General features: G+C 51.4%; 1 protein-coding gene across 1 annotated transcript in view; it reads left to right on the top strand.

Annotated features, from left to right (window-relative positions):
• The window catches only part of LOC144604774 (endosome/lysosome-associated apoptosis and autophagy regulator family member 2-like), a 174,972-nt gene that overhangs the window by 19,439 nt on the left and 139,532 nt on the right, over positions 1-16,001 (top strand). Inside the window, exons 2-5 of the mRNA XM_078419421.1 lie at positions 5,716-5,836; positions 9,015-9,207; positions 12,973-13,120; positions 15,074-15,160. Coding sequence (XP_078275547.1) covers positions 5,716-5,836; positions 9,015-9,207; positions 12,973-13,120; positions 15,074-15,160 — 549 coding nt within the window. The remainder of the gene's footprint in view (positions 1-5,715; positions 5,837-9,014; positions 9,208-12,972; positions 13,121-15,073; positions 15,161-16,001) is intronic.

The raw sequence follows: 16,001 nt of genomic DNA, 5'->3' as shown, positions 1-16,001 counted from the left end.
TCCAGCATAAAGTAATGCAAAAAAACCCCCATCAGTTCAGAGTTTAGAAATCGTACTTGGTCCATTATGAATGTAACGTGTTATTTTTAACAGTTTGATGTGAACTCGGGAGTGGGAGAGTCTAGGGCCAGAGGGCACAGCCTCAGAATAAAAGGATGTACTTTTAGAAAGGAGGTGAGGAGGAATTTCTGTGGTCAGAGGGTGGTGAATCTGTGGAATTCATTGCCACAGGCGGCTGTGGAGGCCAAGTCAGTGGGTATTTATAAGGAGATGAGTTACACATTGTTGATCAGTGCGGGTGTCAGGGGCTATGGGGAGAAGGCAGGAGAATGGGGATGGGAGGGAGAGATAGATCGGCCATGATTAAATGGCGGAGTAGACTCAATGAGCCCAATGGCTTTTTTCTTCTCCTATCACTTATGAACATTGACATAGAACAGTACAGCACAGGAACAGGCCCTTCGGCCCACAATGTCTGTGCTGAACATGATTCCAAGATCATCTCTTATCTGCCTGCGTATAATCTATATCCGTTCCCTGCATATCCACGTGCCTATTCAAAAGTCTTTTAAATGCCAAGTAATGTCAACAATTCAAGTAATGTTTAGTTAAAACCAGAAAATCGAGGCATCAACTAATTTTGGTTTGAAATTTAATTTGTAGCATCATTCAAATCCAATTTTATTCAACGAACCCAGAGGTATTTATGTATAAACACACCGTACTTTCATGTAGTTTAGTTTAGAGACACAGCACGGAAACAGGCCCTGCGCCCCACCGAGTCTGCGCCGACCACCGATCCCCCTTTCGCACTAGCTCTATGTTATCCCACTTTCTCATCCACTCTCTACACACGAGGGACATTTTACAGAGGGGCCGATTAACCTACAAACCTGCACGTCTTTGGAATGTGGGAGGAAACCAGAGCACCAGGACGAAACTCGCACGGGTCACGGGGAGAACGTACAAACTCTGTACAGGCAGCGCCCGTGGTCAGGATGGAACCCGGGTGTCCGGAGATGTGAGGCAGCAACTCTACCGCTGCGCCACCGTGCCGCCTTGTGCTGAAGAACTTAGCGGGTTAGGCGGCATCGATGGAGCTTTCGTGCACGTGACCATGATAAACCTAACCTAAACTCATCTTAAATCTACTCCATCGAAGGTATTTATTCAGAAAATGCTGGAGTAACTCAGCAGGTCAGGCAGCATCTCAGGAGAGAAGGAATGGATGACGTTTCGGGTCGAGACCCTTCTTCTGAATGGTCGACGTGGACCCTGAAGAAGGGTCTCGGCCCGAAACGTCACCCATTCCTTCTCTCACGAGATGCTGCCTGACCTGCTGAGTTACTCCAGCATTTTCTGAATAAATACCTTCGATTTGTACCAGCATCTGCAGTTATTTTCTTACATTAAATCTACTCCAGGTCGTTAGGAAATATAAGAAAATCGTGGAAGATGTTCAAGTGGCCTCCTCCCGGTCTTTTCTTGTATTATTCACATGTTTGAAATGAGGAAATGAGCTTGTAATTGTTAAACCTCATCCTTTCTCTGCCCCTCCACCAGAAAACATTTATAGATTCTGGTCGTGCAGAATGGAACAGGTTTGACAGGAATTCCAACCGCAGGTTTGGCACGGTGGTGGTAGGGGGTAGAGCTACTGCCTCACAGCGCCAGAGACCCGGGTTCCATCCTGACCTCGGGTGCTGTCTGTGTGGAGTTTGCATGTTCTCCCTGTGACCGCGTGAGTTTCCTCCAAGTCCACGTCGACCATTCACCCCTTCACACTAGTTCTATGCCATCCCACTTTCTAGCCCACTCCCTACACACAAGAGGCAATTCACAGAGAGTCGATTAACCTACAAACCCACACGTCTTTGGAGTGTGGGAGGAAACCGGAGCACCCGGAGAAAATTCACGCTGCACCCATAGTCAGGATGGAACCCTGACCTCTGGCGCTGTTAGGCAGCTACTCTACCGCTGCGCCAATGTGCCGCCCTCAAATTCTAAGAGCAGAATGAGGCCATTGGGCCCGTCAAGTCTACTTTGCCGTTCAATCATGGCTGATCTATCTCTCCCTTCTAACCCCATTCTCCTGCCTTCTCCCCTTGACCCCCGACACCTTGTTGTAGCTTGATGTAGCTGGCAATTGGTGTTATTGTTTTTGCTCACACAACTGTGAAACACTTTAAGATGTTTTGTTGTGGTAAAGATGTTTTCAGCTTGCCATGGTCAAGGTTAAATTCCAGCCTGTTTGCCCGGGTTTTGTGATAATAGCATTTATCCTCATAATGGGCTGGAATTTGAGCGATGAGATTACTTGGTCAGCAGACTCTTTCCAAAATCCATGCCGAGTGTTGTTTACAAGATGATTGCTGTCGGGGGATATTTCGAACATGTTCCTTTTGCCTGACGCACCATTGGAAGTTACATAAATTTACCTTTTATCTTCAAGAGTCAAGAGTGTTTAATTGTCATATGAACCAAAAAACAAAACAATTAAATTCTTACTTGCATCAGTATAACAAGTCTGTAAACACAGTACTTGTAGATGTCATATATTAACGATTTAGATGAGGGAATTAAATGTGGCATCTCCAAGTTTGCGGATGACACAAAGCTGGGTGGCAGTGTGAGCTGAGATGAGAATGCAATGAGGCTGCAGGGTGACTTGGACAGGTTGTGTGAGATGGCAGATGCATGGCAGATGCAGTACAATGTGGATAAATGTGAGGTTGGGACTATCCCAACGTTTAAGGAACAGTTGGACAGGTTATATGGATAGGACAGGTTTGGAGAGATATGGGCCAAACGCGGGCAGGGGGGGACTAGTGTAGATGGGACATGTTGGCCGATGTGGGCAAGTTGGGCTGAAGGGCCTGTTTCCACGCTGTATCACTCTATACAATTAACATTGCAACAAGCCATGTTTAAGATGAATTTCTAGTCTCAGTTTTCTGAGAAAGTGCTTCCTGCATGGATAGGAAATGAGATTCAGTCTGATTTGTTGTTCTGGACAAATGAGCTGTCTGCACATTTAACTTGGCCACTTGCCAAGCTGGGTGAACCTTGACTGAAGGAAAGCGATAAGGCCCAAATGCTCTGTTCCATTTGATCAGGCTCTTTAGTTTAGTTTGGAGATACAGCGCAGAAACAGGGCCTTCGGCCCACCGAGTCCGCACCGACCAGCGATCCCCGCACACTAACACTATCCTACACACACTGGGGACAATCTTTTACATTTATACCAAGCCAATTAACCTACAAACCTGCACGTCTTTGGAGTGTGGGAGGTAACCAAAGATCTCGGAGAGAACCCACGCAGGTCACGGGGAGAAGGTACAAACTCCGTATAGACAGCACCCGTAGTCAGGATGGAACCCGGGTCTCTGGCGCTGTAAGGCAGCAGCTCTACCCGCTGCGTCACCGTAACGCCCCTTTCTCGTGAGCCAAAGGGTGTTTGATTTTCGCATTGACATTCCCTATCCACAGTCCCCCTCAGCATTTTTAAATCAGGCTACAGGGAATAGACAGATGATGTTTCGGGTCAGGTCCCTTCTTCAGACCGATGGAACAGAAACATAGAGAGAAAATAGGTGCAGGAGCAGGCCATTCGGCCCTTCGAGCCAGCACCGCCATTCAATATGATCATAGCTGATCATCCAGAATCAGTTCCCCGTTCCTGCTTTCTCCCCATATCCCTTGATTCCATTAGCCATAATATTGGCTTATTGGCTTCTGTAAATTGTCCCGAGTGTGTAGGATAGAATGGGGGGTCGATGGTCGGCATGGATTCTGTGGGCTGTACCTCTAAACTAAAAACTAAAGGGGCTTGATTACTTCTTGCCCCTTAGGGGGAGAAAGCCAGAAGAGAGAGGTGGGCGTTTGGGACAAAGTCTGGCAAGTGATCGGAAGGAACTGCAGATGCTGGATTACACCAAGGATAGGTACAAAGTGCTGGTAAAACTCAGCGGGTCAGGCAGCATCTCTGGAGATTCTCTCCACAGATGCTGCCTGACCCGCTGAGTTACTCCAGCACTCTGTGAAACGTCACCAATCTATGTTCTCCACAGATGCTGCCTGACCCGCTGAGTTACTTCGGAACTCTGAAACGTCACCTATCCATGTTCTCCAGAGATGCTGCCTGACCCGCTGAGTTACTCCAGCACTCTGTGAAACGTCACCTATCCATGTTCTCCAGAGATGCTGCCTGACCCGCTGAGTTACTCCAGCACTCTGTGAAACGTCACCTATCTATGTTCTCCACAGATGCTGCCTGACCCGCTGAGTTACTCCAGCACTCTGTGTTTTGCGTTACATTTGCTCAACATTGAAACACTTACTGATCTGCCAGCATTATGTTCCAGGCGGTCACAACTGTTCCAAATGCTGTAATTGGTAGAAGCATTTTGCAGCGCACGGAGTATTATAAATAAATGCAAGTCTGTCATCGACATTTCCATGGTTGTGTTTACACATTCATCACTCAGCAACATCTGCGCCATCTGTGGCATTTGTGATAAATAATGCTCGCAGTTACACAATGCACCAGTTAGTTGACATTTAACAAAGGACTTGTCTTTGACTTATACTGAAGACCCAAAGGCCAAGCTGCCTAAGGATCGATGAGGAAAACAACTGTATTAGAAAAACGAATGAAGTGTGTTAAATTGTCATCAGTCCTGGCTGTGTAACAATGAAATTCTTACCTGCTGCAGATTAATAGAACTGTTAATGCAATCACACGCATTAATACAATAATTTAATAACTGGTTTTGTTTCAAGATGTAACGTGGAAACTGGCCCTTCGGCCCACTGAGTCCACGCCGACCAGCGATCACTAGTTCACACTAGTTCTGTGTTATCCCACCCTCATCCACTCCTGACACACTAGGGGCAATCTACAGACTTAGCAACCTCCTAAGCCTTCAGAGGACGTTGAGTTGTTCGTGCGCTTTCCTGGCCATTGCTTTGATGTGGCTGGCCCAGGACAAGTTGCTGGTGGTATTTATAACCAAGAATCTCCACCTCGGCACTGTCAGTGTATACCGGGATGTGTGTGCCGCTTTGATTGCTGAAGTTGATCACTCCTTTGCCTTTCTGACTTTCAGGGATTGTTGGTTGAAACAAAGAACTGCAGATGCTGGTTTATACCAAAGATAGACACAGAGTGCTGGAGTAACTCAGCGGGTCAGGCAGCATCTGTGGAGAACATAGATAGGTGACGTTTCACAGAGTGCTGGAGTAACTCAGCGGGTCAGGCAGCATCTGTGGAGAACATGGATGGGTGACGTTTCACAGAGTGTTGGAGTAACTCAGCGGGTCAGGCAGCATCTGTGGAGAACATGGATAGGTGACGTTTCACAGAGTGCTGGAGTAACTCAGTGGTTATTGTCTCCCTCTATCAACAGAGTTTGAGAGTTTCGATTATTGTCACGTGTACCGAGGTACAATGCAAAACTTTTTAGTTGCGTGCTAACCAACTAACCAACTTTTTAGTTGCGTGCTAACCAGTCAGCGGAAATATAATATGCGTGAATACAATCGAGCCTCCAACAGTGTGCAGATACATGATAAAGGGAATAGGGTGTAGTTTAAGAGATTGTAACACGTGGTTGCAGATGTACTTCTGTGACCATCGCACATAGAGTTGCCTGTGTTGGCTGCCATCTTGGATGGGTGTGGGGCCTGACTCACTGTGTCTGTTCTCTCTCACAGGGCGACTACCACTTTGAGTACACGGAGTGTGGCAGCACAGGCTCCCGCTGGAGGGTGGCCATCCCCACCGTTCCGGGCAAGTGCAGCGGGCTGCCCGAGCCCATCATCGGCAGGGTGTGCTGTAAGTGGCTGCTCGCCGGGTGAAGGGCAGGCGGATATCTTTAAGGCAAAGACAGATAGATTCTTGAATAGTGAGCGGCCCGGACAGAGTGGATGTGGAGAGGATGTTTCCACTAGTGGGAGAGTCTAGGACCAGAGGGCACAGCCTCAGAATTAAAGGACGTTCCTTTAGGAAGGAGAAGAGGAGGAATTTCTTCAGTCAGAGGGCGGTGAATCTGTGGAATTCATTGCCACAGACGGCAGTGGAGGCCACAAGTCAGTGGATATTTTTAAGATGGAGGTTAACAGATTCTTGATTAGTTCGGGTGTCAGGGGTAATGGGGAGAAGGAAGGAGAATGGGGTTAGGAGGGAGAGGTAAATCAGCCAAGATTGAATGGTGGAGTAGACTTGATTGGCCGAATGGCCTAATATGGATGAGAGGGGATCTTATCGAGACGTATAAAATTATAAAAGGACTGGACAATCTAGATGCAGGAAACATGTTCCCAATGTTGGGGGTGTCCAGAACCAGGGGCCACACAGTCTTAGAATAAAAGGGAGGTCATTTAAAACTGATCCCTCCATTCCTGCATCTCCACGCGTCGTAGTCAATTAACCTTCTGCACTTTGGAGTGTGGGAGGAAACTGAAGATCTCGGAGAAAACCCACGCATGAAACCTCTTAAACACCACTATGGTATCAGCCTCCATCACCACCCCTGGCAGCGCGTTCCAGGCCCCCACCCCCCTCTGTGTAATAAACTTGCCCTGTGTACATCTCCTTTAAACTCTGTCCCGCTCACCTTGAAACTGTGCCTCTGGTTGTTGACATTTGCCCCCTGAGGTAATGGTTCTGACTGTCCATCCTATCTATCCTGTCCTCATTGTTTCATAGACTTCTATCAGGTCTTCCCTTAGCCTCTGATGTTCCAGGGAAAACACCAGAGCAAATCCCTGTGCACAGGCCCCTGCTAATGATAAGGGGGATGCATGGTGGCGCAGTGGGAGTGTTGCTGCCTCACAGAGCCAGCAGCCTGGGTTCCACCCTCACCTCCCTGTAGAGAAGCTGTCTGTGAACGGCCCCTCACATTCCTCCTAGATGAAGATGATTGTGAGAAGTTGCAGCAGGATCTTGATCGATTGGCCAGGTGGGTGAGCAATCTCTTCCCTCTTACCTTAAACCCACGTCCTTTTCAAAGTGAAACTTGATAAGCTTAAGATCAAGATTCTCCAACGTTTGGACAATTTGATAAACAACCTTGAGCCAACAGCCGCCGGGTCCACACCGACCATCGATCATCTGTTCAGACTAGTTTAGTTTAGCAAAACAGCATGGAAACAGGCCCTTCAGCCCACTGAGTCCATGCTGCCTTTTGATCGGCTGTTCCGAGTAGTTTAGTTTAGAGATACACCTGTGTCTACCACACCTGTGTCGATCGTGAGTATTATGGTCACAATGTTTATATCACTCTCCTGTGTAGACAGCGGCACTGGCAATTGTCATAGAGTCATACAACACCAAATCAGACCCTGCAGCTAACTTTGCCAACCGTCCCGTGTTAGCCGGGACATCCCGTAGTTTGGGCTAAATTACTTTGTCCCGTACAGGACCGCCCTTGTCCCAAATTAGTAGGGTTGTCAACTTCCTCACTCCCAAATAAGGGACAAAGGGTGACGTTACCGCCCCGCGCCCCACGTGACCTCACCCAGCCAGCGGCCACGTGCTCCCGCTCCACCAATAGCGGCCGCCCGGGCCATGCTAGTCCCACCTGCTCACTTGAAGTCCCATTAACTGAAGTCCCCATCATGTTGGCCTTCATTGCGAGAGGATTTGAGTTTAGGAGCAAGGATGTTCTACTGCAGTTGTACAGGGCCCTGGTGAGAACGCACCTGGAGTATTGTGTGCAATTTTGGTGTCCTAGTTTGAGGAAGGATATTCTTGCTATTGAGGGAGTGCAGCGTAGGTTTACTAGGTTAATTCCCGGGATGGCGGGACTGACATATGATGAAAGAATGGATCAACAGAGCTTGTATTCACTGGAATTTGGAAGGATGAGAGGGGATCTTATAGAAACATATTAAATTCTTCAGCGATTGGACAGGCTAGATGCAGAAAAAATGTTCCCGATGTTGGTGGAGACCAGAACCAGGGGTCACAGTTTAATAATAAGGGGTCGGCCATTTAGGACTGAGATGAGGAAAAACCTTTACACCCAGAGAGTTGTGAATCTGTGGAATTCTCTGCCACAGAAGGCAGTGGAGGCCGATTCACTGGATGTTTTCAAAAAAGAGTTAGATTTAGCCCTTAGGGCTAACGGAATCAAGGGATATGGGGAGAAAGCAGGAATGGGGTACTGATTGTGGATGATCAGCCGTGATCATGTTGAATGTTGGTGCTGGCTTGAAGGGCCAAATGGCCTCCTCCTGCACCTATTTTCCATGTTTCTATGTTTCTATGATGCGGTCCCATTGATCAGTCCCATTGATCAGTCCCATTGATCAGTCCCATTGGTGCAGTCCCATTGGTGCAGTCCCATTGGTGCAGTCCCATTGATCGGTCCCATTGATCGGTCCCATTGATCGGTCCCATTGATCGGTCCCATTGATGCGGTCCCATTGATGCGGTCCCATTGATGCGGTCCCATTGATCAGTCCCATTATACGGTCCCATTGATCAGTCCCATTGATGCAGTCCCATTGATCAGTCCCATTATACGGTCCCATTGATCAGTCCCATTGATGCGGTCCCATTGATCAGTCTCATTGATACGGTCCCATTGATCAGTCCCATTGATCAGTCCCATTGATGTGGTCCCATTGATGTGGTCCCATTGATCAGTCTCATTGATATGGTCCCATTGATGCGGTCCCATTGATCAGTCTCATTGATACGGTCCCATTGATCAGTCCCATTGATCAGTCCCATTGATGTGGTCCCATTGATGCGGTCCCATTGATCAGTCTCATTGATACGGTCGCATTGATGCGGTCCCATTGATCAGTCCCATTGATCAGTCCCATTGATGTGGTCCCATTGATGTGGTCCCATTGATGCGGTCCCATTGATCAGTCTCATTGATACGGTCCCATTGATCAGTCCCATTGATCAGTCCCATTGATGTGGTCCCATTGATACCGTCCCTTGATGCAGTCCCATTGGACATGGCGTGTGAGCCTCCACCACCTGTGTTGTGTTGCAGCTTTCTCCTGTGGATCTGGGGAGTTCCTGGACCTGCAGAACCAGACGTGCAGCCAGTGTGCCGCAGGGACCTACTCGCTGGGCAGTGGCGTCAGGTTCAATGAGTGGGACAACTTCCCACCAGGATTCTCCACCGTGTCGATGTACATAGAGGATATGGACAACACGGCCGCCAATGGGATCAACTGCAGCTCGTAAGTAAGCATGGAGTCATGGAGTCACACAGCACGGAAACAGGCCCTTCGGCCCTGCTCGCCCATGCCGGCCAAGATGCTCCATCTACACTAGTAGTTCGTAAGTGATGGGAGCAGAATTAGGCCAGTCGGCCCATCAAGTCTACTTCGCCATTCAGTCATGGCTGATCTCTCCTTCTCAACCATATTCTCCTGCCTTCTACCCTTGATTCCGTTAGCCCTAAGAGCTATATCCAACTCTCTCTTAAAAGCACCCAGTGAATCGGCCTCCACTGCCTCCTGTGGCAGAGCGTTCCACAGATTCCCCACTCTCTGGGTGGGAAGTGTTTCCTCGTCCCAGTCCTATCCCGTTCTATCCATGTCTTTACACATTCTCTTGTCGCTAGACGGAGCTGCTGCACAGGGAACTCCCTCCCTCGGGAGTGGCCCCCATTGGGAGTGCCCCCCCCGGGAGTAACCCACCCTGGGAGTGCCCCCCCCCCCGGGAGTAACCCACCCTGGGAGTGCCCCCCTCCCGGAGTAACCCATCCTGGGAGTGCCCCCCCCCCCCCCCCCGGGAGTAACCCACCCTGGGAGTGTCCCCCCCCCCCCCCGGGAGTAACCCACCCTGGGAGTGCCCCCCCCCCCCGGGAGTAACCCACCCTGGGAGTGCCCCCCCCCGGGAGTAACCCACCCTGGGAGTGCCCCCCCCCCGGGAGTAACCCACCCTGGGACCCTGGGAGTGCCCCCCCCGGGAGTAACCCACCCTGGGAGTGCCCCCCCCCGGGAGTAACCCACCCTGGGAGTGCCCCCCCCCGGGAGCAACCCACCCTGGGAGTGCCCCCCCCCCCCGGGTGTAACCCACCCTGGGAGTGCCCCTCTCCACCCCCTGGGAGTGTGGCCCCCCTGGGACAGCCCCCCCCCCCTGGCTGCCCACCGTCCCCACTGGGACATCTATCGCCCTCCCTTCACCACGGATGAGAAAGTGGGATAACATAGCACTAGTGTGAGTGTGTGCTCGATGGTCGGCATGGACTCAGTGGGCCGAAGGGCCTGTTTCCATGCTGTGTCTTAAACTAAACCACACTAAACAAGATTAAACTACACTAAGCTAGTGTGAATGGGTGAGTGCAGGTGGGTTGGTCGGTGCAGACTCGCTGGGCTGAGGGGTCTAGTTCGACACTAAACGACACTAAACTAATCAACATTTTGACGTTCTCACAAGAAGGAGATGGGAATTGATGCATTGGGTGCAGGTTTGAGTGGAATGTGGGCGGAAGAGATGATCAGTGTCACATCCGTTGGGTTTGGGAAGATTGTTGAGTGGTCTCACCCACCGGACCCCCAGGGTGGGGGAGCAGGTGAGAGCAGGGTCACTGTCTGAGGGTGGGGGCTGCACCTTCTCTTAGTTTAGTTTAGAGTCACAACTTGGAATCAGGCCCATCAGCCCACCGAGTCCGTGCCGACCGGTGATCCCCGTACACTAGCACTATCTACACACATCAGGGGACAATTTACAATCTTTACCGAAGCCAATTAGCCTACAAGCCTGTACATCTTTGGAGTGTGGGAGGAAACCGGAGCACCCGGAGAAAACCCACGCAGGTCACAGGGAGAACGTACAAACTCCGTACAGACAGCGCCCGTGGTCGGGATGGAACCCAGGTCTCTGGCGCTGTGAGGCAGCAGCTCTACCCGCTGCACCACTGTCCTCTTGAACAAACCTGTGGGCTCAGGCGCCCTGACCTTGGGCTCACAAGTTACAGCTCAGCTCTAAACCAAAGGCCCGAGGGGACAATGTTCCCTTAGTGCCGGGCCTGTCAGATCTGCATTAGAGCAGTCCCAGGGGATCATCAGGCCTCGCGTTAAATGATGGAATCAGCTTCACATGTGCCTTTCTGTAGAAGGAGAGGGCAACTCCAATGGCCTGTGATCTCCCCCCACCCAGGCCCCCCACCCAGCCCCCCACCCAGCCCCCCACCCAGCCCCCCACCCAGCCCTCCACCCAGCCCCCCACCCAGCCCCCCACCCAGCCCCCCACCCAGCCCCCCACCCAGCCCCCCACCCAGCCCCCCACCCAGCCCCCCACCCAACCCCCCACCCAGCCCCCCACCCAGCCCCCCACCCAGACCCCCACCCAGGCCCCCCTCCCAGACCCCCACCCAGGCCCCCCGCCCTGCCCCCCACCCAGCCCCCCCGCCCTGCCCCCCACCCAGCCCCCCACCCAGCCCCCCACCCAGCCCCCCACCCAGCCCCCACCCAGCCCCCCACCCAGCCCCCCACCCAGCCCCCCACCCAGCCCCCCACCCAGCCCCCCACCCAGCCCCCCACCCAGCCCCCCACCCAGCCCCTCCACCCAGACCCCCACCCGGCCCCCCCACCCGGCCCCCCACCCAGGCCCCCCACCCAGGCCCCCACCCAGGCCCCCACCCAGGCCCCCACCCAGGCCCCCACCCAGGCCCCCCACCCAGCCCCCCCACCCAGCCCCCCACCCAGCCCCCCACCCAGCCCCCCACCCAGCCCCCCACCCAGGCCCCCCACCCAGGCCCCCCACCCAGGCCCCCCACCCAAGCCCCCACCCAGCCCCCCACCCAGCCCCCACCCAGCCCCCCCACCCAGCCCCCCACCCAGCCCCCCACCCAGACCCCACCCAGACCCCACCCAGCCCCCCACCCAGCCCCCCACCCAGCCCCCCACCCAGCCCCCCACCCAACCCCCCACGCAGCCCCCCCACCCAGGCCCCCCACCCAGCCCCCTACCCAGGCCCCCCACCCAGGCCCCCCACCAAGACCCCTGGCCGAGAGAGAGAGAGAGAGAGAGTGTAGGACCAGAGGGCACAACCTCAACACAAGGACGTACCATCAGAATGGAGATGAGGAGTTTCTTTAGCCAGCCGATGCTGACTGGTGCTTAGAAGGGTGACAGGGCGGGGGTTCATTGAAACTTACTGAATACTCTTCTACATTCTATTAAGCACAGGCTGTTTCTTCTCACGCCCAGCCCAGGCGACTGTTTGCGTGCTAGCCACAGAAGCAGATCTACAAACTCATGTTGCAATCACTCCACACTCTTAAACTATCTCTACACTCTCACGGCTCGATTGTGATCATGTATTGTCTTTCCGCTGACTGGATGGCACGCAACAAAACCTTTTCGCTGTACCTCAATTGCGAGCAGTTTTGGGCCCCATATCTGAGGAAGGATGTGCTGGCTCTGGAGAGGGTCCAGAGGAGGTTTACAAGAACGATCCCAGGAATGAGTGGGTTAACGTATGATGGCACTAGGCCTGTACTCGCTGGAGTTTAGAAGGATAAGGGGGGACCTCATTGACACATACAGAATAGTGAGTGGCCTGGATAGAGTGGATGTGGAGAGGATGTTTCCACTAGTGGGAGAGTCTAGGACCAGAGGGCACAGCCTCAGAATAAAGGACGATCATTTAGGAAGTAGATGAGGAGAAATGTACTTAGTCAGAGGGTGGTGAATCTGTGGAATGCATTGCCACAGACGGTTGTGGAGGCCACAAGTCAGTGGATATTTTTAAGGCGTAGATAGATAGATTGTTGATTAATACGGGTGTCAGGGGTTATGGGGAGAAGGCAGGAGAATGGGGTTAGGAGGGAGAGATAGATCAGCCGTGATTGAATGGCAGAGTAGACTCAATGGGCCGAATGGCCTAATTCTGCTCCTATCACTTATGACCTTATGACGTCGGTACACGTGACAATAAACTAAACTGAAAATGTGTGTAATTTGGAGTAATTGTGACGCTTGTCTCTTGCGCAGGTCTAGCTGGATGCCCAAGGGGACCTACATTGCCTCCAACAGAGATGACTGCACTGTCTCCCTCATCTACTCCGTCCATCTGAAGAAGCCGGGAAGTGTTTCCTTCGATTACCAGTATGTGGACAGCAGCATATTCTTTGAGTTTTTTGTAAGTCCCGTTCCAATAAGTATTCTTTGTTTAGATCTTGAAAGTGGCTGACTGTGAATGAAGACCACGCACTTGTATGTAAACTGCTGGAGGAACTTAGTTTTTAGTTTCGTAAGTTCAGATTTAGATTTTCTTTTAGATTTAGAGATACAGCGCAGAAACAGGCCCTTCGGCCCACCGGGTCCGTGCTGCCCAGCGATCCCCGCACACTAACACTATCCTACACCCACTAGGGACAATTTTTTACATTTGCCCAGCCAATTAACCTACAAACCTGCACGTCTTTGGAGTGTGGGAGGAAACCGAAGATCTCGGAGAAAACCCACGCAGATCATGGGGGGAACGTACAAACTCCGTACAGACGGCGCCCGTAGTCGGGATCGAACCTGAGTCTCCGGCGCTGCATTCACTGTAAGGCAGCAACTCTACCGCTGCGCCACCGTGCCGTCCGTATTCAGTATTCACCGTTTCATAATTTCATAAGTTCAAACAACAGAATTAGGCCATTCGGCCCATCAGATCTACTCCACCATTCAATCACGTCTGATCTATCTTTGCCTCCCAACCCCATTCTCCTGCCTTCTCCCCATAACACCCGACACCCGTAGAGTTTTAGAGACACAGCATGGAAACAGGCCGCTCGGCCCATGGAGTCTGTGCCAGCCAGCGATCACCCCGTACACTAGATCTATCCTACGCTCTAGGGGCAATTTACAGAAACCAATGAACCCAGTTCAGTTTAGTTTTTTGTCATGTGTACTGAGGTACAGTGACAAATGAAAAGCACTATCCTGTACTCACGAGGGACAATTTACCTAAGCCAATTAACCTACAAACCTGCACGTCTTTGGAGTGTGGGAGGAAACCGGAGCACCCGGAGAAAACCCACGCAGGTCACGGGGAGAACGTACAAACTCTGTACTGACAGCACCTGTAGTCAGGATCGAACCCGGGTCTCTGGTGCTGTAAGGCACAAGTCTACCGCTGCGCCACCGTGCCGCCTAAACTCAGTGGGTCAGGCAGCAACTGTGATGGAATGGATAGGCGGCTTTTATGATCTTCAGTCTGAAACGACACCAGCCCATTCCTTCCACAGAAACTGCCTGAAACACTGAGCTCCTCCAGCACTTTGTGCTTTGTTCAAGATTCTTTGTTCAACATCTGCAGTTCCTTGTTTCAGTATCTAATGTACTTCCCTGCATACCAATATACCTAACCCGAGACATCTTCCCATGTCCTCCTCAAACATCAAAGGACTCACTTGAAAATAATTTGCGATATCTCACATTTGCTTCTTACTTTTTCCTGACCGTGACAGTCCGATGACACCATTTAAAAGATACATGGACAGGTACATGGATGAGAGAGGGTCGAGAGACATGGGCCCAACACTGGCAGGTGGGACTAGTGTAGATCAGGCACCTTGGTCAGCATGGATGAATTGGGTTATGGGGAGGAGAAGGCAGGAGAATGGGGTTGAGTGGGAGATAGATAGATCAGCCGTGATTGAATGGTGGAACAGACTTGCTGAGCTGAATTGTTTAATTTTAGTCCTATAACTTATGAACATGAACCTATGGGCTGAAGGGCCTGTTTCCGTGCTGTGTGATTCTTTGACTGAACCAATAATATCCCAAAATTCCAACAACACTGAAACAGGTCCTTCATCCAACTCGTCCACGTTTATCAAGAAGCCTCATCTCGGCTAGACCCATTGTCCCACGTTAGGCCCATATCCCTCTCAACCTTCTTGGAAGTCTTGTAACTACATCAAGCCTGCAATGTAGAGTCTTTCCAGCATTCTCTGTTTTTATTCCACTTTCACAGCGCCAGAGACCCGGGTTCCATCCCGACTACGGGTGTTCTGACCAGTATTTTTTGTCTGAAGTGAAGAAAGTAAGCGATGGAATGTTTATTTTTACATGACGTTGATTGCAAATCTTTGACGTGCAGGTACAAAATGATCAGTGCCAAGATACTGAATCTCCCGAACAAAAGTGGATGCACTTGACCGAGAGGGACGAATGGAAGAAACATTCGGTGAGTCTTGCTCCTGCACCCAGCGTTCCCCGTGACCATAATAAACATTGGGTGAGTCTTGCTCCTGCACCCAGTGTTCCCCACGACGATAGGGCAATCGCTCTACAAAGCCTTGAGGGCACTGGGCATCACTGGAATGGAGAGGAGATGAGCCATCAGGAACGCCACAGAGGCAGCGGAGAAAGCCTGGAGATGGCTCTGGATCAGGAGAAGAGGTCCATGGGGAGGAGCGAACGCCGCCTGAACACAAGTTGTGGTCTGATCACCCACGGCCGGGTAGACCCGGGTGAGGGGGTCTGATGTTGAAAGACCCGGAACACCCAATGACCCCACATTACATCACTGATCATGTGTTCAGGAGCATCAAGAGATGTAATTATCAATCAGAGCGTTCAGTTGTCGTATGTCAGAGCGTTTAATTGTCAATAGACAATAGGTGCAGGAGGAGGCCATTCGGCCCTTCGAGCCAGTACGCACCACCATTCAATGTGATCATGGCTGATCATTCTCAATCAGTACCCCATTCCTGCCTTCTCCCCATACCCCCTGACTCCGCTATCCTTAAGAGCTCTATCTAGCTCTCTCTTGAATGCATTCAGAGAATTGGCCTCCACTGCCTTCTGAGGCAGAGAATTCCACAGATTCACAACTCTCTGACTGAAAAGGTTTTTCCTCATCTCCGTTCTAAATGGCCTACCCCTTATTCTTAAACTGTGGCCCCTTGTTCGGGACTCCCCCAACATTGGGAACATGTTTCCTGCCTCTAACGTGTCCAACCCCTTAATAATCTTATACGTTTCGATAAGATCCCCTCTCATCCTTCTAAATTCCAGTGTATACA

Source organism: Rhinoraja longicauda, chromosome 23 (assembly GCF_053455715.1).
Source record: "Rhinoraja longicauda isolate Sanriku21f chromosome 23, sRhiLon1.1, whole genome shotgun sequence".
Taxonomy (NCBI): domain Eukaryota; kingdom Metazoa; phylum Chordata; class Chondrichthyes; order Rajiformes; family Arhynchobatidae; genus Rhinoraja; species Rhinoraja longicauda.
This window is presented reverse-complemented; position numbering and strand designations above follow the sequence as displayed.